Source organism: Phacochoerus africanus, chromosome 2, assembly GCF_016906955.1.
Source record: "Phacochoerus africanus isolate WHEZ1 chromosome 2, ROS_Pafr_v1, whole genome shotgun sequence".
In the NCBI taxonomy this organism is placed as follows: domain Eukaryota; kingdom Metazoa; phylum Chordata; class Mammalia; order Artiodactyla; family Suidae; genus Phacochoerus; species Phacochoerus africanus.
Genome location: NC_062545.1, coordinates 181875533 through 181896590, shown reverse-complemented (window position 1 = coordinate 181896590; position 21058 = coordinate 181875533). Strand labels below are relative to the sequence as shown.

Below are 21058 nucleotides of genomic sequence, written 5' to 3'. Positions count from 1 at the left end.
GGGTTGTCCAGCTTTCTCGTTGATTATAAGAATTCTCTGAAATCCTGACTATAGATCTTTTCTTGATTATATGTATTACAAATACTTCTCATGTTTTGAGACTTGGTTTTTCACTTTTGCAATAGTGTTTTTTGATGAGCTGCCTTTGTTAATTTTAATGAAGTCTGTTAATCTTTTATAGTGGTTTTTTTATGTGTCTTAAATTTTAAAGATTTCTTTAAATTTGTTATCTGGGCCCTAGGTAAGTGTAGTGAAGACAAAAGTCTTTGGAGATGAAGCCTAAAAGTCCATAGTTTAAATCACTGCTAGGGTGATTTGGATGTGTATCCAGAGTATAGAAATCAATAGTTTGAACTTTTTTGTCAATTAAAATACTAAGAGCCTCTACAATGAAAGCCCAGCTAAGTTTTGCTGCCTTATTTCCTATTCTTCCTCTATAGGTGTATCCTCATGCCAACCAAGTATAGTGACTTGCTGTTACTACTCTGTTTTGTCTTTACCTTCAGCTTTTAATTTTGCTTTTTCTGTTATTCCCAGATACTAAAATCTGTTTTGCTTTATTTTTTCCCCACAGCCCTTGCTCAAGCTTTTGAAAGAAATGTCTCCTTTCTCTAAATTATCTGAGAAATACATTTGTTTGCATTTAGAATATTTTGCATTAGGAGTTCCCGTTGTGGCTCAGCAGTTAGTGAACCCGACTAGCATCCATGAGGACGTGGGTTCAATCCCTGGTCTCGCTTAGTGGGTTAAGGATCTGGTGTTGCCGTGAGCTGTGGTGTAGGTCACAGACATGGCTTGGATCTGGCATTGCCGTGGCTCTGGCGTAGGCTGGTGGCTACATCTCCAATTAGACCCCTAGCCTGGGAACCTCCATATGCCATGGGTGCAGCCTTAAAAAGACAAAAATACAAAAAAAAAAAAAGAGAGATACTATTTTGCATTAATTATCCTTACTTTTATGTGTATCTTCTTTTTCCACCAGATGGTAAAGGCTTTAAGGCTGAGGACTATGGTTTATCCATCTTTATACCTCTGTATTGTTTGTTAAAATGGTGCCTTACTCAGAAATCATTTTGACAATTAAAGAAACACCTTTTCTTTACAAATGTGTTGAGATTTTTTTTACTGCTGAATTTTTCCACCTAAAATTTTTATTTTATAGAGTAAAATGAAAAAAATGAAGGAAAAATACAAAGACCAAGATGAAGAAGAACGTGAACTCATCATGAAATTGCTGGGTGTAAGTAACATTTAAAAACATTTTCTGGCTCAGTGGGTTAAGGATCCGGCGTTGCCGTGAGCTGTGGTGTAGGTCGCAGATGCGGCTCGGATCCTGCGTTGCTGTGGCTCTGGCATAGGCTGGCAGCTATAGCTCCGATTCAACCCCTAGCCTGGGAACCTCCATATGCCACGAGAGCGGCCCATGAAATAGCAAAAAAAAAGACTAAATAAATAAATAAATAAATAAAAAATAAAAACATTTTCTTCTTTTGTTTTTCATGGAGCATCCAGACCACTCTCTGTCACATGTTGTGCACTTAATACTTTGACAAAACTTAAAATACTGACGTTAACTTTCCCTATATGAATTAAAGTCTGCAGGTTCAAATAAAGAAGAAAAGGGGAAGAAGGGGAAGAAAGGTAAAATGAAGGATGAACCAGTGAAGAAACAGCCCCAGAAACCTAGAGGTGGACCAAGGGTTTCAGACAGCATAAAGAAAGAAACTCCATCCCTTGAAGTTACAACTCATGAGTTACAAGACTTGGCAGTAGATGATTCACATGATGACAAGGTAAGGCTACCAGACATGTAAGCTTCTGCTTCTTAATTAGGGTGACCAACCATCACAGGGTTCCTAGGACATGGGACTTACGGTGCTAAAACCAGGATGAGTGGTAACTCTATTCTTAATGGAAAATCATCTTAGAAAGATGACCTAAAAGACTAAAATTGCAGTGTATAAGCATAAAAATAGTGTTGATGATAGCTAATAAAAGTTTATCATAAGCCTTTAGAAAATAATTTTATGGAGAGGCTAAATTCTGATGGAAACTGGCTTGATTAAAATAAAACATAATTAGGATTATCTTCATGATGAGTGGGAAATAAATCTGTACTTTTCCAATAGGAATATATGATGTATTATCTTACATGATGTTGAAAGTGGCTACAGTGTGAGACGTGAACATTTTTCTAGTTAAGACAGTTGCCTAATTGTTCTATCAACTGAATGCAACAAGCCCAGCCTTAAGTATATCTTCTTGCACGAATATATACATCTTTTTGAAATTCTAACCAAAGGATTTATTGTTTTGTAAATCTGTTTTAAAAAATGTGTTTCAGTTTGTGTTTTTATTTATGGCAATTAAAACTTTGGTTGTAATTGTGCTCTCTGTTCAGTGCAGGCAGTGCTTACAGGGATCCTAAATGTGTTAGTGTTTTCTTCTCCTGAATAGTGTTGGTAATATTAAAAATTCATTTGGTCCTCAAATTTTTATATTATTTATTCTGTAACTCCTAGATTCAGATACTCAGAGGTCTTAAGTATGAATTGACTGATAGGTTCTTTACTGATAGATTAGATAGACTTGAGATCTCCAGATAGATTTTTTAAATGTGAATAAGCAAATAAAATTAAGCTTAATATGTGAAAATTTTATACTAAAATTTTAAGACTAGCAAATGAAAGTTCTGTCCACCAGAATTTTCCATTTTCTTTCCCCTGGCAAATGTTTCAAAGCTTATTTGTCACTTTAAATTTGTCCTAATTGGAGTTCCTGTGGTGGCACCTGGTAATGAACCTGACTAGTATCCATGAGGATTGGGCTTCACTCCCTGGCCTTGATCAGTGGGTTGAGGATCCAGTATTGCCATGAGCTGTGGTAGGTCACAAACACAGCTTGGATCTGATGTTACTGTGGCATAAGCCAGTGGCTACGGCTCCATTTCGACCCCTAACCTGGGAACTTCAATATAATATAGGTGCGGCCCTAAAAAGACAAAAAAAAAAAAGAAATTTGTTCTAATAGCATCCACTGTTTTAGCATAATTTCTGTGGAAGTCTGTTTTTTAACTTCAGGGAACAATCCTTTTTCTCTTTGCATGACATAGATATCATTTCTGATATATATATTACATACACTAATTTACTGACAGTCTTATCACTTTTTTTCCCATAGTTTTTAATGATGTGGGATTTCAGTTTAAGTTATAGCTGACTTTTAAAACTTTGTTTGGAACAGGAAGAGCAAGATCTGGACCAACAGGGAAATGAGGTATGATTTTGGGTTGGGGTCCCTACTATAACACTGACTGCAATCCAGTTCCCAAAATATTCAACACACAACTTCTAATTAACACTTAAAAGGCCAAGAAAAGACTACAAGCTCTAGAGTCAAAACATTCTGAGAGTTCCTGTTGTGGCTCAGCAGTAACGAACCTGACGACTAGGATCCATGAGGATGTGTGTTCCATCGCTGGCCTCACTCAGTAGGTTAAGGATCTGGCATTGCCATGAGCTGCAGTGTAGGTTGCAGATGAGGCTCTGATCTGGTGCTGCTGGGACTGTGGTGTATGCCTGCAGCTGTAGCTCTGAATCGACCCTAGCCTGGGAACTTCCATATGCTATTATCTACCCTAAAAAGGAAAAAAAAAAAAAATCTGGGTTTGAATCCCAACTTTACATGTAACTATAACCTTGGAAATATTCTTTGCACCTCAGTTTCCTCATCTAAAAAATGGCGATAATAATTGCTCTTACCAACAAGAGTTGTTTTGAGAAAGAAGGTAATATTCACAAAGCACTTAGAGAAGTTCATGGCATATACTAAGCATTAACTGTACTAAGAGTTTTGTCCTACATCTAAATTTGTTCATGTTAAATAAATATGGGCAATCTTGTAGGCAGCCTACAAAATGGGAACTATAAGAAGCCCAAGGGAGTTCCCATCGTGGCGCAGTGGTTAACGAATCCGACTAGGAACCATGAGGTTGCGGGTTCGGTCCCTTGCCTTGCTCAGTGGGTTAACAATCCAGCATTGCCATGAGCTGTGGTGTAGGTCACAAATGCGGCTCGGATCCCGCGTTGCTGTGGCTCTGGTGTAGGCTAGTGGCTACTGCTCCGATTAGACCCCTAGCCTGGGAAATCTCCATATGCCATGGGAGCAGCCCAAGAAATAGCAGTAAGACAAAAAAAAAAAAAAAAAAAGAAGCCCAAGGATTTCTCTTTAAGAAGAGGTAGGAGAGAAGGCTATTCTAGCCCAGGGTTTCCCTACTGGGCATTATTAACATTTTGTGACAGTTCTTTGTAGATGTCAGGAGGACTCTGTATTTTCCCTCCAACCCTCCCTCGTTTGTGACAAAAATGTCTCCAACATGTTTTTTTCCTGCCTTTCTCTTAAATATGTCTATAGGTACCATTTTGAAAGTCATTGCTCTTACAACTCTGCTTTATAGCTCTAAAAGGTATAAGACTGTGTATCTATCAGAATATAAAATATATTAATTGGACATTGTTTTAGTAGAGTTTTCCTTTTAAAGGACTGGTATAGATTTATAATTGTTTTTCCTCTTTTTAGGAAAATCTATTTGACTCTTTGACGGGGCAGCCACATCCTGAAGATGTACTACTATTTGCCATTCCAATATGTGCCCCTTATACCACCATGACAAACTACAAGTAAGTCACCATTAGTTTACTCAGACAGCTGTCACAATACTGCTTACAAATTGTTTTGTAATCTCTATGTAGTAACACTTGCAATTCCTTTTTAAAGATACAAAGTGAAACTTACTCCTGGAGTTCAGAAAAAGGGAAAAGGTATTTAACATCTTTTTTTGAATTATGGTTTTAAACATTTCTTGACTGAGCAGAAGTAGATTCTTTTATTTTCTATTTGCAGCTGCAAAAACAGCCTTGAATAGTTTCATGCATTCCAAAGAAGCAACAGCAAGAGAAAAAGACTTATTCCGAAGTGTAAAGGTAAAGTATTTATCATAAAGTGTCTGGATACTGGTGGTACAATTACAAATGTGAGCAGGAGTTCTCTTGCGGCTTAGTGGGTTAAGGATGCAGTGCAGTCGCTGCTGTGGCGTGCATTTGATCCCCAGCCAAAGGAACTTCCATAGGCTGTGGGTGCGGCCAAAAAGAATTACCAGTTATAATTTTGTATTTTGGTTCTTGTCCTGTTACCAAATGGAAGCTGCAGCTATTGTTTTGGTAGAAGATGCTGTCTTACTAGTAGCAATGTAAAATAAGTCATTTCAGGTGAAAATTTTAGAAATGCCATTCTTGACAGCAGAGGACATAAAATCTGTCATAAGAGAAAACATGATTGTGAAGATATTCAGCAATTCTCTTTTTTTAGGACACGGATTTATCAAGAAACATTCCTGGCAAAGTTAAAGTATCCGCACCCAACCTTCTGAATGTTAAAAGAAAATAGCTGAAATTCTAAAATATTTGAGAAGAGTCAATTTTATAGCCTTTTGGAAGTTCAGAGATGAAAACATGATGTAACAAGACTTCCGCATTTAAAAATGAACTAAACATTGCCTTGCTATATTCGCCAAAAGGACTTATTGTTTTTTCCCCCCAGTTTTATAGAGAGGAAACACTGTCTATGATAGGATTTCCTAAAATATTTGTGAACAGCTAAATGCTAATTGTATACATCTGTAGTTCTACATTTTCTTGAAATTTGGGTGGTTATGTATTCATTTCATGTTGTAAAGAAATCAAACTGTGAAGTGGCTCAACTGCTTAGACTATTGACTTGGTAGTCTACTGTATATAACATCTAATATATCTATTACTCACAGGCCAATCACAAGGTCCCCCCGCCCCAAACCCCTGCTGGTAGGGGTGGGGGATGGGGGTGGTTAAACATTTAGGATTAAGTCATGAAAACCCGAAGTACTGGCTTCCTTCTGCCTTTACTTATATTAGACCAGATTTTAAATACAAATAATTCCCATGATTTGGCTAAAGAAATAACACCTAAAAGAAACTGGTGTTGATCAATTTATACTTTTCATCTTAATTCCTTCCTTATAATCTCATTCAGCTCTGTACCTTTTTATTCCACCTCTAGTAACTACTAGTAGCATGTTACAGAGTATCTTAACCTATAATATCGTTAAGTGCACTTTTAGACTTACCACTGAAAACCCCCAACCCAGCTTTCCTGTCTCCTAATAGATGGAGAATAAAATCATACATTATTGCCCTTCTTTTATGAACTACAAAACCGTAACTTTTTAAATAATTAGACAACACCTGCCCGTAGTCAACACTAGCACTTGCCCCTGTCCTTTCACCAAAGCATTAAGGTCAAAGTACTAAAAAGCTGTTGACCCTTCCAAGGTTTCTTTCACCAGTTTACTACTATTGAGAACATTTTTCCATTTGAAACTACTGTTTAAAAAAAAACCTTTATGTAGCCCGGTATTGTAAATACAACATAATAGACTACTCTTGCCATTAAAAAAAAAAGTAAAATATCAATGTCTTAAAAAAACAACTTGATGGAGTTCCCGTCATGGCGCAGTGGTTAACGAATCCGACTAGGAACCAGGAGGTTGTGGGTTCGGTCCCTGCCCTTGCTCGGTGGGTTAATGATCCGGTATTGCCGTGAGCTGTGGTGTAGGTTGCAGATGCGGCTCGGATCCTGTGTTGCTGTGGCTCTGGCGTAGGCCGGCGGCTACAGCTCCAATTAGACCCCTAGTCTGGGAACCTCCATATGCCGCGGAAGCGGCCCAAAAAATGGCAAAAAGACAAAAAAAAAATGACCATTTTGTTTAGTGGTAAAAAAATTAGTATGTTTCTACAGATATATATCCTGATATTACCAAAAAGAAAATATAATAACCATTCCTCGGAGTAAAAAAACCCAAATATTAATTTTATTTTGCTTTAACAGAAGACAGTTACTGGTGTTAAATACATTTATTGTAAACTTTAGACACAAAAATAGGTTCTCTAGGCCATTCACATGCACGTTAAGACCAAAAAGCTGCAAACTACAACAATGCATATAATTATATAAACGATGTCACTCGGGATGTTTACAGAATTGCTGTCCATGCAAGTGATCAGAGACATTATCTATGAAGCCTTAAGATCCAGAAGTGTTGTTACTACCAAACCTCTGATTAACACTGTGAAGTAAGTGTTTTGGAAGGCAGTTCCATGAGTTGGCTAACATCTCTTTAAAGCAAATGACTGCTTCTAAACTCAGCCTGAAAGTGGACAAAAAAAGAGAAATACAATTTCACTTTACTCTTTAGAAGTACATTCATTTGAAGAACTACCAAAAAAAAAAAAAAAAAAAAGCACTTTATAGGAACTGGATAGTTTTATTAATGAAGGCTTATTATTGCTCTTAAATTACCCATAAACCTGTTTTTTCAAGAGCACCAATTCAAAGTGTTTTAAGAAACACAATTTAAAATGAGTACCAAGTAAAATAAATTACTTACCTTACAAGAGATTTTGGTTGAACTGAAAATATAAGTATTTCATTACTGTGTGCCTGAAACAGATATGAAGAGCACATTAAAAGTACTTCACAAAAAGTTTCAGCAATATTATGAAGTGTCCTTTAATAAAAGGTAGTGTACTTACAGCTCTGTGATGGACAAGAAGGTTATTGGCACACCCACCAAAAACAATGACTTCCCCTTCATCACTGGCACAAGCTGTATGCCATAACCTACATTTAAAACAAGAGCTTGAGTCTGAAGTCACCCCAAACACCAAATTGATCATTTAATCATCTGTAATCTGTAGCATAAATTAAGTATAGACCAGAACATAATGGTGAGAAACAATTATCTCAAGGAAAAGCAGCAAAAGCTAGAAAAATGAATGTCTGTTGTATCTGGATGCTATCATTTTCTCTCTTTGGTCCATTCCTAATTTATGTGATGAGGGGTTTGAACTGAATGATCTGTTCTCTAGGTCTTTGTTAGCAATAAAAGTCTTACGGGAGATGAGTAGTACATGCCTTCTCCTTCCTCTTTTCATAGACAGGGCCAAATGTCCATATACAGAACATCTGAGGAATGTTGACTCTGCCTGATAATTCTAGGCAAAGAATATTTGTGCTAAATGAAGTCTGAGTGGCATGACTATATGTAGAGTTAGATGCTTGGGGAAAAATACAGGCTGACCTTATCCAAGTATGCTTTGAATCCTAGTTTTGACTATATCATTTCCTTTAGTAGTCTTTGTAACAATTCTTTTTGAGATTAACAAGAAAAATTACTATCAGTGTTTTAATAGGTTTTTTTCAGATCATTTTTGACTTCTTAATCTCTGTTATGCAGTGTAACTTCAATCTGATTCAAAGTTCTTGTTTTTTTCCCCCCATAAACATTCTTTAGGGTTTTCAAATTCTCTCCTTTCCAATTCCTTTTTCTTTAACAGTAAACCTAGATGCAGTTCAAGTGAAGAGCTTGAGTATAAATTGTAATGATGTCAATAATTTTATGGTGAAGCAAAAATCAAAATCCAGCCCTATTTTTCTTCTCTTTTTTGGCTTTTTTTAGGGCTGCACCTGCCTGCAGCATGTGAAGTTCCGAAACTAGGGGTCCAATCAGAGCTGTAGCTGCTGGCCCACGCCACAGCCACACTGGATCTGAGCCTCGTCTGCGACCTACACCACAGCTCATGGCAACACCAGATCCTTAACCCACTGAGTGAGGCCCAGGATAGAACCTGAGTCCTCATGAATACTACTTGGGTTTGTTACTGTTAAGCCATTAAGGGAACTCCAGCCCATTTATCTTTCATGAAAGATAATGGAAAAGAAAGCAATGATACGAGGATAACACTGATTTTCTTTCCTTTCAAAAGCTACCTTAGTGACTGAATGCAGCCACAGTTTCCTCAATCACTATCAGTCTTGTACATCTCTACAGACCTCATTCACTCAGTATAAGAATTACCTTTTAAATGTTCATACCTTGGTTTTTCAGTGTAGGGATGATTAAATTGTATCCATTCATTTTTACTGATGCAGTAAGTCCAGGCATCACCTGATTAAAGCAAAAAACAACAAAAAAGATCTATAAAGTATGTTATCAGTATGACAACAACATTTAAAGGGGGCACAACTTGGCAAAAATAGTAACAAACCAGATTTTGAGCAGATGCAGAAGTCTATTTCTTTTTTCTCTGCAATTAACCAGGTGAGCCCTTTGCATGTTACAGCCCTTTAGCAAGGCAAAGTGCTCCAGGACATTTCTTTACTGGAACCATGGATGTATGTCGTAAGGAAATAATTATAGGTACATTACAAGATCAAAATGAATAGCACACCTTCTAACCCTATGGCCCTCTGATATATCTAAAATACTGATTTTTTCCAGCTATTTATATATTACATATGAATGATACACAATAATTTTTTTGTATTTTTAAAAGGACTTACTTAGTGGCTGTTTATCAGTGGTAAATCCTCCAAAGAGAAAGAGGTGATCTGAAGAAACTGGTGTTAGTGAGTGCCATGATCGACCAACTGGGCATATGCCTTGTGGAATTCTGAAAACAGTTAATGTTTAAAAGCAGCTACTGTATTTAAAGCAGAGAAATACTGAAGTTTTAAGTTTAGATGGAATTTTGAAAAGTGATTTTTAAAAGGCTTCTTGGTATTAACTATGTGGTTTAGAATGAACTATTTTCTTTGAAGGTACACTCAACTTTAGACCTTTTCTTTTCAGCAAACACTGGGCACATGCTATGTGCCAGGCATACAGTTATGGGAACTGAAAAATAAAATTCCTTCTTTAAGGATTTAATGTTACTTAAATTCATAGTTATAGAAAATGTAATAAGCAAATACATATTATATACTAATAATAGAGAATAAGGGAAAAATCCATTGAAATTTTTTGAAAAATGTTTCTAAATAATTATCTAAACTGATACCTACAATTCATTCCACTCCCATGTATCCAGATTGAGATAGTGAAGATCATTCATTCTAGCATCCTAAAAAGGATAATTAAGTAATTATTTTGAGTAATTGAAAAGCAAATAACTAAAACTGTTTTATATACTCACTCGATATCTGCCTCCAAACACAAAGCCCTTGTTCCCAACAGTTGCACAGGCATGGGCAGCACGAGGTGAAGGTGCTTTACCCTAGTAAAGTCAAAAAAGCAATTTAATAAATACCTGAACATTTCATGAATACCAGAGTCTCTTCTGGATGTGGGATAAGAATGTGCCAGACGCAAAAGCTTTTAAGCTGAAGTGCAGACTTCTAGTAAACAGTAGTTCTGAAACATGATGACCAAAACTGGGAATTTTGATTTTCTGAGATGTATCAATGAATGGGCTAGTTAATATAATAGAATGCTTACATGCTTTAATCTTCTAAAATAAAAGCTAGCACATTAGGAGTTCCTACTGTGGCTCAGCAGGTTAAGGACCTGACACTGTCTCTGTAAGGATGCAAGTTCAATCCCTGGCCTCACTCACTGGAGGATCTGACTTTACCTCAAGCGTAGGCTTCACCTGAGCTCCGAGCTGACCCCCTGGCCTGGAAACTTTCATATGCTCCAGGTGCGGCCATAAAAAGGAAAAAAAAGCTAGCACATCATATGACATCTGTGTCACAGGAAAAAACCTAATATTTGAGTGACTTAAATTCTAATCTAGCACTGTCATTTATTTCATTACAAACAATTCCATCTAACAGCTTTTAGATAATAGATGCTGGGCTAGTCTATACATTTATTAAACTATTCTGAGTTTTCTAGACTCAACTTTATACCACCTCAAATCCCCTTCTACAAGCAGCTTTAATAATTCATTATTCTTCAGTAACTCACAGTAGTTATAGGCTGGCTCCAAATAAATGTTTCAGTGTCTAAAATATGTACATGATCATTCCATCCTCTTGGATGACTTGAATTCTATCGAAAACAGTAAGAATTTGAGTTATTTGACAATGTTTGTAAAATCACATAGGCTTTTGTCTGGTTTACAACAAGGCAAAAAGAACAAAGCTAATAGCAAACATAAAATGTTTTATTTCAATAGATTAAGTAGGGTAAGCCATATTGCAAATATGAAGCTTCACTTACCCAAAAAGATGTTTCATCAAATTCAAAAGTTCCCAATACTTTATCTTCAGGTAAATATCCATACCCTCCAAAAAATATTAACCTGTTTGATAAAAAAATCAAGACACTAAAAATCCAAACAGGATACATGAGATTTTTTTTATTGTCATATTCCATGAGTTGAGAAGACACACTTGAGTATATAAAAAGTTGCTTAAATAGTAATGGCTGGGGGAGTTCCCGTATGATCCAACTAGCAACCATGAGGTTGCAGGTTTGATCCCTTGCCTTGATCAGTGGGTTAAGGATCCAGCATTGCCATGAGCTGTGGTGTAGGTCACAGATGTGGCTTGGAACCCACACTGCTGTGGCTGTGGCGCAGGCTGGTGGCTAACAGCTCCACTTGAACACCCAGCCTGGGAACCTCCGTATACCACGGGTATGGCCCTGAAAAGCAAAAAAAATAAAATAAAGACTCATATGGCTAACTGTTGTCTTAGTCAATTAATGCCTTGCCATTAATTCACTTAATCCTCATATGGGCCCTTGAAGGCATGTTCTTTGGTTACAATGGGTAGTGGCCAAGAATACTTAGCAAATACAATGGCAAACCACCTTCCACACAAAAACCCAAACATACTGTGCTGCTAACTCACTTGTTTTTATACACCCAGACACCAAGTTTGTCCTTTGATGATGGAGGAATTCCTTGGCAGTCAATTCTTTCCCAATGTAATACTCTGTCTGTAGACCTTGAATCCAGCATGTAGAACTGTCAGAGGCAATGATTTCAGTTAAGATTTAATTATGCGAAAAAAATTCAACCTTGGCATTTGACTTTATTGTGATTTATGATAAGAATGTCATCTAAATCATTGCTATTAAAAGTATAAACTGCAAACTGGCTGCCAGTCTGCAAACTGTTAACTGGTTCTGAGTCTAACTTCTGCCAGAATGTAAGTTACCTAAGGAACTTTGCACCCTGTTTAATTAGCTCAGCTCACTTTTTCCCCATGCCACACAGTTTTAATAAAGGAATACAAAGTGTACTAGTTTTACATTATTTGCCTTACATAAGCCCTGTGAGTTGTACTGATCTAATTCATGGCTATTAGGATGGAGATATCAAAAAAAACAGACTTTGCAATTTCATATTCAAATTCAATTTATCAAACATGTCTTAAGTGCCTATTTAACTCAGGAGCTAGGATGAATCTTAAAGTATTTGTCCATCTTTCAAAGGGTTCATAGCCAGCTACGGAAGTAAATCTGACCTTTTTTTACTTAAGACTCCTAAAGCTTCCTTGAGGTCAGATTTTAAATACTCAACTCTAGTCATTTAACTAACTACCATCATTTCTCTCACCCCTCTTAAAGCCATAGCTTTCTTTTTCCCAAGCTTCCTCATGTTGTCCATGTTATTTTTTCTCCCCCTTGGCCTTAAAAAATACATGGCTCAATTACAGCCTATAGCAGTGCCACACAAAACCTTTTCTTTCTTCAAACAACATGCAATATGTATATATTTTGTGTTTTTACAGCTGAACCCGTGGCAAATGGAAGTTCTCAGGCTAGAGGTTGAATCTGAGCTGTAGCTGTCGGCCTACACCACAGCTCATGGCAATGCCGGATCCTTAACCCGCTGAGCAAGGCCAGGGATTGAACCCGAGACCTCATGGATCATTACCTCAGCTTCATTAGTGCTGAGCCATGATGGGAACCTCTCGAACAATGTTTTAAGCAAAAGCCTAAATATAAAAATAAAAATGGAGGTCTCCTGTGGCACAGGGGATTAAGGATCTGGTGGTATCACTATAGCAGCCTAGGTCGCTGCTGTGGCACAGGTTCAATTCCCCAGTCTGGGAGTTTCCATATGCTGCGGGCATAGCCAAAATAAAAAGTAAAAGTAGAGCCATACTTGCTAAGATGGAGGAGGAAGGGGCAGTCTGAAGGCTGCCCAGCACGATTATGTCCCTTTCACAGGTGTCCCAAGGCATCTCAGAGAAATCACTGGAGTTCCTAGGAGCACAATCTGAAGTCTGAAATTATTTCAGTCCTGTGCTCCATCTATACCAAACCACTCGGCATTTCCATGAACAAGACATATTTGCTTTTATCTCTGCATCTGGGTACCTATTCCTTGGCTACCCTTTCCAAATGTATGACTCAATTCAAGCATCACCTCTTGGGTGAAGACTTGTTTTTCTGCAGATTCAACAGTTTCTACTGAGCTATTACTGTGAGCCAGACTCTGTGTTATCTTTTTAACATATACTCCTGAAATCATTTACTTAAGTGTCCCTTCTAGAATGTGTACTCCAAGAGGCGGGGACTGTATCATCATCTGTCTCCACTGTCTAACCAAGTGTTCAGCACGAAGGTGCTTATTACTCAATTACCAAATAAATGAATTTTTATGAGTCTACCTATGTCACATGCACCTTTCCAATGTCATCAGTCTCTTACTGGCCTGAGAGAAAAACTGATACCTTTTTCCTATTTGGGAAAAACAGACAAAGCCTAACAGCAGTATCCTGGTGCCATGTTATAGGAATGTTAGTATATAAAATTTTGTCAGTGTTAATTTATCCTTATGACTTTTTGAGTGGCGACCTGTTAATTTTTACCCTGCCCTCCCCAATATGTGCACCTTGGTTTCATTTAGTTTACTAAACCTCATCCAGTACTCCAGGGTACTAAGAGAACAAACAGCTGCATAAAGAAAAACAACCTAGGAAGATACCGCACATACCTTACCAACCAAAGCTGATTTTACAGAAGGCCTAAGAAAATACAGATTGGTGGACAAAATACTAAAATGCACATTCATACCATAATTAAGTACATATATTTTTTAACTGCAACAGGAATAAGTATGAACTAGCCTTAAAAATCTGGTATTGTATGAAAAAGACCAAAACTGCCTTGAACCATAATCCTCAGAAACACTAACCTTATTCGTGTTGCCTCTGGAATGGTGTCCTCCGAACAAGTACAGCACCCTGTCTACACACACAGCACAGCTTCCTGACATAGAGGGAGGAACATCACCTTCAGTGTTAATTTTCTTCCTGGGAGGGAAAAATTTATTTAAATTTCGCAAAAAGGAAGAAGTGCAAAAATCTTTTCTTCTGCTTCTGTTCCCACAATGAAGGGGAAAAATAAAATGAGTGGGCTGAGTAGATATGTCAGGAGTCTCTTCTAGCTCTAAAATCCAAAGAACGAACTTGTCCTCTTCACCTATGCCCAGGCTGTGCCAGCAGGTCCGCCACACCGGCAGCACGGGAGGTTCTAAAAGCCTATGGGTCATATTTCATTATTCTAGGAGCAAACCATCTGATGTTTCTCAAACTAATTGTCCGCTTTTTAATTTACTTGACCATAAATGACGGTTTTGTTTTTGTTTCTGAGTGGGCCAAGAATCCCAAAGGAAGAAACTTCAATATCCCATTTCTGACAGATTAATAGGTGTTTTTAAAGAAATCTCACTTAAGTATAGTTGATTTTCTGTGTTAATAATAGGTGTTTTTAATTCAGTCATTTTTTTAGCTGTTGAGATGAATCTGATTTGGACCTTACATAGTACTACAGACATTTAGGTCGTGTTTCCCTATAGGCCAGTCCCTCCTCTGAGGGCTCTTTACATGTCTTAGTCTGAATCTAAAAGTCAGTCTGAATTAAAAAACTAAGAATTCTAAAATTTAGAATATTAATATGATACTCGAGGTTAATTTTGCTCACAGTTATCACTTTATGCTAAGTTCTAAGTTTTGATAGGCTTTTTTATAATTTCTTATAGGGCTGAATTGCTAAAAAAAAATGTAGAATTCTCCTATTAAAGGAATACTGTTATACATTTCCAATTCTCTAGAAAAAGATCATCTGATAAATGTGTACAGGGTCCTTTTGCAATGAAGCTTGTTATGACTTGATGCAATTGTTTAACAATTGGGGCTTTTACATCTCACCATATATTATTGTGATAGAATGTGGGCTTTTTCAAGTGTGAAGGTACAAGTCTTAACCATAGTGTAACTTACAGTTTTCTTAAAAAAATAAAAAAGTGAACCTAGAAAAAGATCAAGCAGCTAGATTAACACTGAATGGCTTAGCATCTTTAATTAAAATGTTTTCATTCATTAGAATGGGTTCTAGGGAGTATGTTTTTTTTTGCAACCTTATTTGGATTTTTTAGTCCTCATAATATCTAGTTACCATCTTCCAGTCTCCATGTTGTAGATCCATAGTTCTTCTCTAGGCAGATAAAAGTCATATAATCCTCTGACTTGATTACTCTAAGGAAAAAAAAAAATACAAATATAAAAAATGGTATTCTAAAGAGGCACTATTGTATATTTTTTCATATCTGTTTGTTTTTAGGGCCACACCCCCCAGCATATGGAGGTTTATCGGAGCTACAGCCGCTGGCCTACGCCATAGCCACAGCAGATCCGAGACGCATCTGCGACCTACCCCCCGCCCCCCGCCAAGCTCAGGACAACTCCAGATCCTTAACCCACTGAGCGAGGGCCAGGGATTGAACCCGGGTCCTCATGGAGGCTAGTCGGGTTTATTAAACACTGAGCCACAACAAGAACTCCCTTTCTTCATATCTTATTTGAATTACTAAGAATTATGAATTAAATGGACAATCCTCCTTGCCACATACTCAAGGTAATGCTTAATACAGACAGCTCTCCGTTCAAATTTTTGATAGGGCTGTTGGTGCAGGAAGCTAAGAGAGCTCCAGGTAATCTCTAAAGCCACTCTGTCCTGAACAATCCACGCACCACATTTCAGCTATGTGACTTTGAGGGTGATTACCCTGTGCCATGGTAGGCAGACTAAAGGGAGGTCCACCTTGAGAGAATCTGACCCACACTAACATGTCATTTTCTAGCCATTCTTTCCTTTCAGCCATTCATTTTCTACCAAGAAGCAGAGAAGGCTGAACTGCAAATATTAAGTCCTTGTGCGAAATTTGAAGTTCCTTGTTCTGCTCTATTTGCCTTTTGATAACAGACTAAGCTTACCCTATGCCAGAACTTAGCCAAGTGCTGTCCACGGATTGCTTTATTTGATCCTCTCACAACAACCCTAAGAAATAAAATGGTATAGGTTTTTTAGAGAGATAAATAATTTGCCTAGGGTTACTTAGGAAGTTTTGGTGGAACGAGGAGGACTCGGCCTCCTTTCACTCTATTTGTGACTTCAACCCCTGCCTGGCCTTTCCAGCCTTTGAACTGCCCTGGCCACTTTCTGAACAATGTTGACATACAGTCAACAATTGCAGTTCACTGAGAATGGGTGCCAGGGTCTTAGAAGCTTGAGTATCACACAAAATAGTAGAACAGCTGGGCATGTCAGCACTTCTTTCTCCACTCCACCACTTAGGAAAGGAAAGGCTGGAAGCAAGACAGCAGGCTGACCCTGAGCAGATCAGCCTGGCAGAAAGAAAACTGACTTCTGCCCAGGAAGCTAAGCTTTACTGCCATCAAAATAATCTCCAAGGGCTTCCAGATTGTGCCTGCTCTTAGGGTTCCTGCCAAAATGTGGAGGGCAGCCTGTTTGGAACCACCAACTTCACTGATGATGCTTCTTCACCCTGCCTCAGCCATAGGCATCCAGGCCCTCTGCAGCTTATCTCCAGAAGTCTTCCACCCTGACAACCTTCCTTCTCCCCACTTTCCTTCTTTGTGAAAAGTCTCATTCCCTCAATATTGCTGACTTTTACACACAGAATTACAAATACAGTAGTTGAGGCTGAAGACTAACAGGTTTATTTTTCTCCAAGGGAATTATTTACATTTTAACAAAGGTCTACACCACCAGCCACATTCCTCTTACCACACACCCCATTCTGGACACCTATTCACTGGAGGCTGGGGAAAGCATTCCAGATTAATTGGGACTGGCAAAAAGAAAGGCAAATGAAGTAATCAGGATAGTTTTATCGCATCTATTTTCTGAGAATCATCTCAAAAATGGCCAACTATGGTCACATCAACTAAACCAGAAGCTTAAAATCTATTACCAGAATCACCTAGCAAATCATGGAAGGCACAGATGTAGTGGATTACATTTAATGTGAATGGGGGAGAAATCATTTTTAAAACCGAAAGTTACTAAAAATTTTTTGGTAGGAATGCCTAAGAACTACCCCAGCAAATGAAAAAAGACGATTCTATACAGTGGAGTGTTATTAGGAAGCTCTAAAAGCCAAAGGGCAGGAGAATTAGCAAGTTTAAATAGGAGACACTTGGGTAGGATTTCCAGAGAGGAAAAGGAGAATGCAACCAAATGCTCTTTTTTTTTGGCCACTGATCAAATTGCTCATGATTACAGAGCTGCTCTGGTTAAAATTGTTGGTTTTTTTCGGTCAGTGGTGAAGCTTTTCAATTAATTTTCCTAATAAGGGTTTCTTGTGAAAAACCTCAACCCTTTCTCAGCTGAAACCAAAAAGAAACTGGCCCTGAAACGTTCAACCACCACTGGGCGGGCAGGTGCACAGGTGTAGCTGGGACTCAAAAAGCAGGAAGGTTGCAGAAGTCTGTGCCTGCGGCCTTTAGGAGGTCCCAGCTATTTCCCCACACTTCCATCTCCCCACAAGCCGGCCACAGCATCGGTGGGCCACAGGAGGCTGGCTCCAGAGGGCTAAGTACTCCTAGATGAGCCTGATAAAGGGTTAAGAGTGACATCACACACCGTTACCTCTTACACACCCCGACCCTTTAAAATAAAACCCATTTCGTAGTCCTGCGTCGCCCTCCCCCCCCCCCCCATCAAGTAACTAACTCTTGGATGTCAGAGCGCGCGGGGCGGCCACGAGCTGTGCGAGGCGGGGGGCGCGGGCTTTGTAAGCAGAAGGCTGGCGTGACAACAGTCCAGGAGCCTAGGTACGGATTGGGACATCCGTGGGAAGATTCCCACACTCACAAAAAAAAGGAACCAACGCGCGGAGTCGCGACGTAGGGAGTGCGGGAGGCGCCCGGGGCGGCCGCTCTGGCGCTCCCACCCCCGACCTGGTAACAGCCGGGCAACGCCCGCCGCGGCCCGGGCCACCCACTGACCTTGTAGCCTCCCCAGACGAACATGTGACGACCGTCGCCGACGGCTACGTGTCCACTACGCTCCGCGGGGCAGGCGAGCTCCGCGGACTCGTAGCCCTCGTAGGCCGGCCCTGGGAGCTCGTCCTCCCGCAGGTCCTCGTAGCCATCGGCCATCTTGAGGCAGCGCTTCGCTTTTCCAGCAATCCCCGCACCCGCCGAGGGGGAAAAGACAAAGGAAAAGGAAGGAGACGCACGGCGGCGCGAGGAGAGGCGACGGCGGCCAAAGGCACGGTGTGAGGGCCGCTCTGTGGCCGCCTGCGCGCGCGTCCTCCGGACCTCTCTCGGCGGAGATAGCCTCTCGCCGCCCGGGCGCGGGTCGCGGGCGGGAGGCGCGGAGGCACCCAGCCCGGAGCAGGGCGTGCAGAGGTCCGGCTGGGGCTGGGGCCGGTGCCAGCTTCCAGCCCGTCGGCCCCACCTCCAGCTCGCTTCTCGCCGCCGCTGGCCCTTGTTTACGCCGCAGCCGGAACCGCCCGTTCCGCTAGCACCGCCCACCGGGCTCCGGAAGCGCGGCCGGCGCTCAGCGCCCCCAGCGCCAGGTCCTCCTGCCACCGCCACGCCGACGGCCAGACTTCGTGGCGTCTCGCCCTCAGCCGAAGTCCGGACAAAGAAGCCGGAGGAAATTGTAAGGACATTCGGAGCCTCCTTTCAGCGCAGGGATATGCTGAATTACCCAGATTCTCCCCCCAGAAAGTTTCTTTCCGAGAAGATCTTGTTTGATTAAGGAATGTTCTCAAAAGGTTCACCGCCTGGACTATAGCAAATTGCTCAAATAGTAAGTTTCAGTGTCTCAGGGTCGGGTCTTCCCGAGGATACAGGGGCGGTGGCGCCTCTCGCCTCCCAAGTGGTCCCAGCTCCGATTGCTGGGCCGAGGCGCCCGGCCGTGCTCCTGGCTGCTGCGCACTGCGTGCCACCCGGACTTGTGCCCACAGAGAGCGGGTCATGGCATCTCCTCTCGACAACTTCTTCTTGCCCATCAGGAATCTTAAATGTAGTGCTGCATCCTCCACCCAGTTTGGAAAATTGTGCTCAAGAAGTGTTTCAGAAACTGTCCCCATCCAGGCCATCTAGGAGGAAAGTGAATCTTACGCAGGACACTTTTCGCTTACATTACCTGAACCTTTTCAGTTAGGTCAAGAATTATTGTAATCTGAATTTGATTCCTCACCTGCAAAATGTAGTTAGGCTAGACTACATCTTAAATCTCTGATCTAATGGTGCATCTGTACGTGGATGTGTTTGGTGAGAGGAGTGTGCTTTATTTTCCTCTCCCTTGCTCATCATAACACTGGGACTGCTAGGTAGAAGGAACACTTGGTACAACAAATGGCCTTCCTCACTAAAATTTTCTAAGCCTGAAATTTATTCCTTAGCACTGCCTGTGTCTTTACAACTTATCAAAATTTGTAGGGTGGGTAAAAGCAGTACTTAGAAATTTATAGCATTGCGTGCCTATGTTAGAAAAAAAGAAAGATCTAAAATCAACCATCTAAGTTTCCATCTTAGGAAACAAGAAAAAGAGGAGCGAAATAAATCCAAAATAAGCAGAAGGAAAAAATAATGAGATGATGAAAAGAAAGAAACCAATGAAACTGAAAGCAGGAAATCAACAGAGAAAAACTGATAAAACCAAAAACTGGTTCTTCAAATAGATAGTGAAATCAATAAACCTCTAGCCAGGCTAAGAAAAAAAGACACAAATTACTGATATCAGAAATGAAACAGAACATTACTACATATATCATGGACATTAAAAGTATTATAAATATTATGAAGAACTCTGTGCCTGCATATTTGATAAACTAGATGCAATGGTCTGATTCCCTCAAAGACACAATCTGCCAAAATTCCTAAGAAAAAAATAGATAACCTGAATAAGCCCATATATATTAAAGAAACTGAATCAATAATAACCTTCCAAAACAAAGCAGGAAGCCCAGATGAGTCCACTGGTAAAATTCTAACAAACATTTAAGGAAGAAACCATACCAGTTTTCTACAATCTCTTTTAGAAGACACAAGCAAAGAGAATACTTCTTACTCATTCTGAGGCCAATATTACTCTAATCCCCAAACCAGACAGATATATCACAAGAAAACAACAGACCAATATTTCTTATGAACATAGATGCAAAAATCTTCAAAGTATTATCAAATCAAAAAAATTAAGAAAGAAACACTATAACCAAATGGGACTCATTCCAGGTATGCAAGGCTGATTTAGCGTTCAAAAATCAACCAGTGTAATCCATCATATCAACAAGCTAAAGAAGAAAAATCACATGATCATATTAACAGATGCAGAAAAAGCATCTATTAATGCTTTTAAGAGTTCCTGATGTGGCTCAGCATTAACGAACCTGACTAGTATCCATGAAGACATGGGTTTCCTCCCTGGCCCTGCTCAGTGAGTTAAGGATCTGGCATTGCCATGAGCTACGGTATAGGTCACAGATGTGGCTCAGATCCTGCACTGCTGTGGTTGTGGCAGTAGACCAGCAGCTGCAGCTATGATTCAACCCCTGGCCTGGGAACTTCCATATGCCACAGGTGCAGCCCTTAAAAAAAAAAGACAAAAAAAGAAAAAGCATTTAATAACATCCAACACCTATTCATGATTAAAAAACAAATCTCTTGGCAAACTAGGAATACAGAGGAACTTCCTTAACTTGGTAAGGAACATCTACAAAAAATGTACAATTACTACTATTCTTAATGATGAGAAACTAGAGGAATAAGGAAAGGACATCCCCTCCCACCACTACCTTTCAACAGCCTACTGGATGTCTTCGCTTATGCAATAAGACAAAAAGGGCGAAAAGGTTGGGAAGGAAGAAATCAAGTGCCTTTGTTCATAGATGACATGATTATGTAGAAA

The 21058-nt window shown here is 39.8% G+C and overlaps 2 protein-coding genes across 2 annotated transcripts in view; one reads left to right on the top strand and one right to left on the bottom strand.

Moving 5' to 3' along the window:
• Positions 1-6522, top strand: part of NEMF (nuclear export mediator factor) — a 47121-nt gene extending 40599 nt beyond the window's left edge. The window contains 7 exon segments of the mRNA XM_047767272.1: positions 1163-1240; positions 1596-1793; positions 3244-3276; positions 4579-4679; positions 4777-4820; positions 4903-4982; positions 5368-6522. Of these exon segments, the coding sequence (XP_047623228.1) occupies positions 1163-1240; positions 1596-1793; positions 3244-3276; positions 4579-4679; positions 4777-4820; positions 4903-4982; positions 5368-5445 (612 nt within the window). The 3' untranslated portion in view covers positions 5446-6522.
• A 410-nt stretch (positions 6523-6932) lies between these two features.
• On the bottom strand, positions 6933-18631 carry KLHDC2 (kelch domain containing 2). The gene is made up of 13 exons (XM_047767271.1): positions 18145-18631; positions 15290-15369; positions 14028-14145; positions 11731-11846; positions 11096-11177; positions 10841-10924; positions 10068-10148; positions 9937-9995; positions 9436-9545; positions 8968-9040; positions 7626-7713; positions 7481-7533; positions 6933-7240 (listed from the first exon to the last, which is right to left on the bottom strand). Exons 1-13 carry the CDS (start codon positions 18295-18297, stop codon positions 7117-7119), a joined length of 1221 nt encoding a protein of 406 aa, XP_047623227.1. The 5' UTR covers positions 18298-18631; the 3' UTR covers positions 6933-7116.
• Between the last annotated feature and the right edge of the window lie 2427 nt (positions 18632-21058).

Bases quoted from the DNA above. Each gene is read 5' to 3' on its own strand.
- KLHDC2 (XM_047767271.1), bottom strand. From the start codon at position 18,297: ATGGCCGATGGCTACGAGGACCTGCGGGAGGACGAGCTCCCAGGGCCG. The intron at 11,178-11,730 runs GTGAGTTAGCAG...TTTATCAAACAG, and splicing joins GTCTGGGTGTATAAAAACAA to GTTAATATTTTTTGGAGGGT. The intron at 7,241-7,480 runs GTAAGTAATTTA...GTCCACTTTCAG, and splicing joins CAACCAAAATCTCTTGTAAG to GCTGAGTTTAGAAGCAGTCA.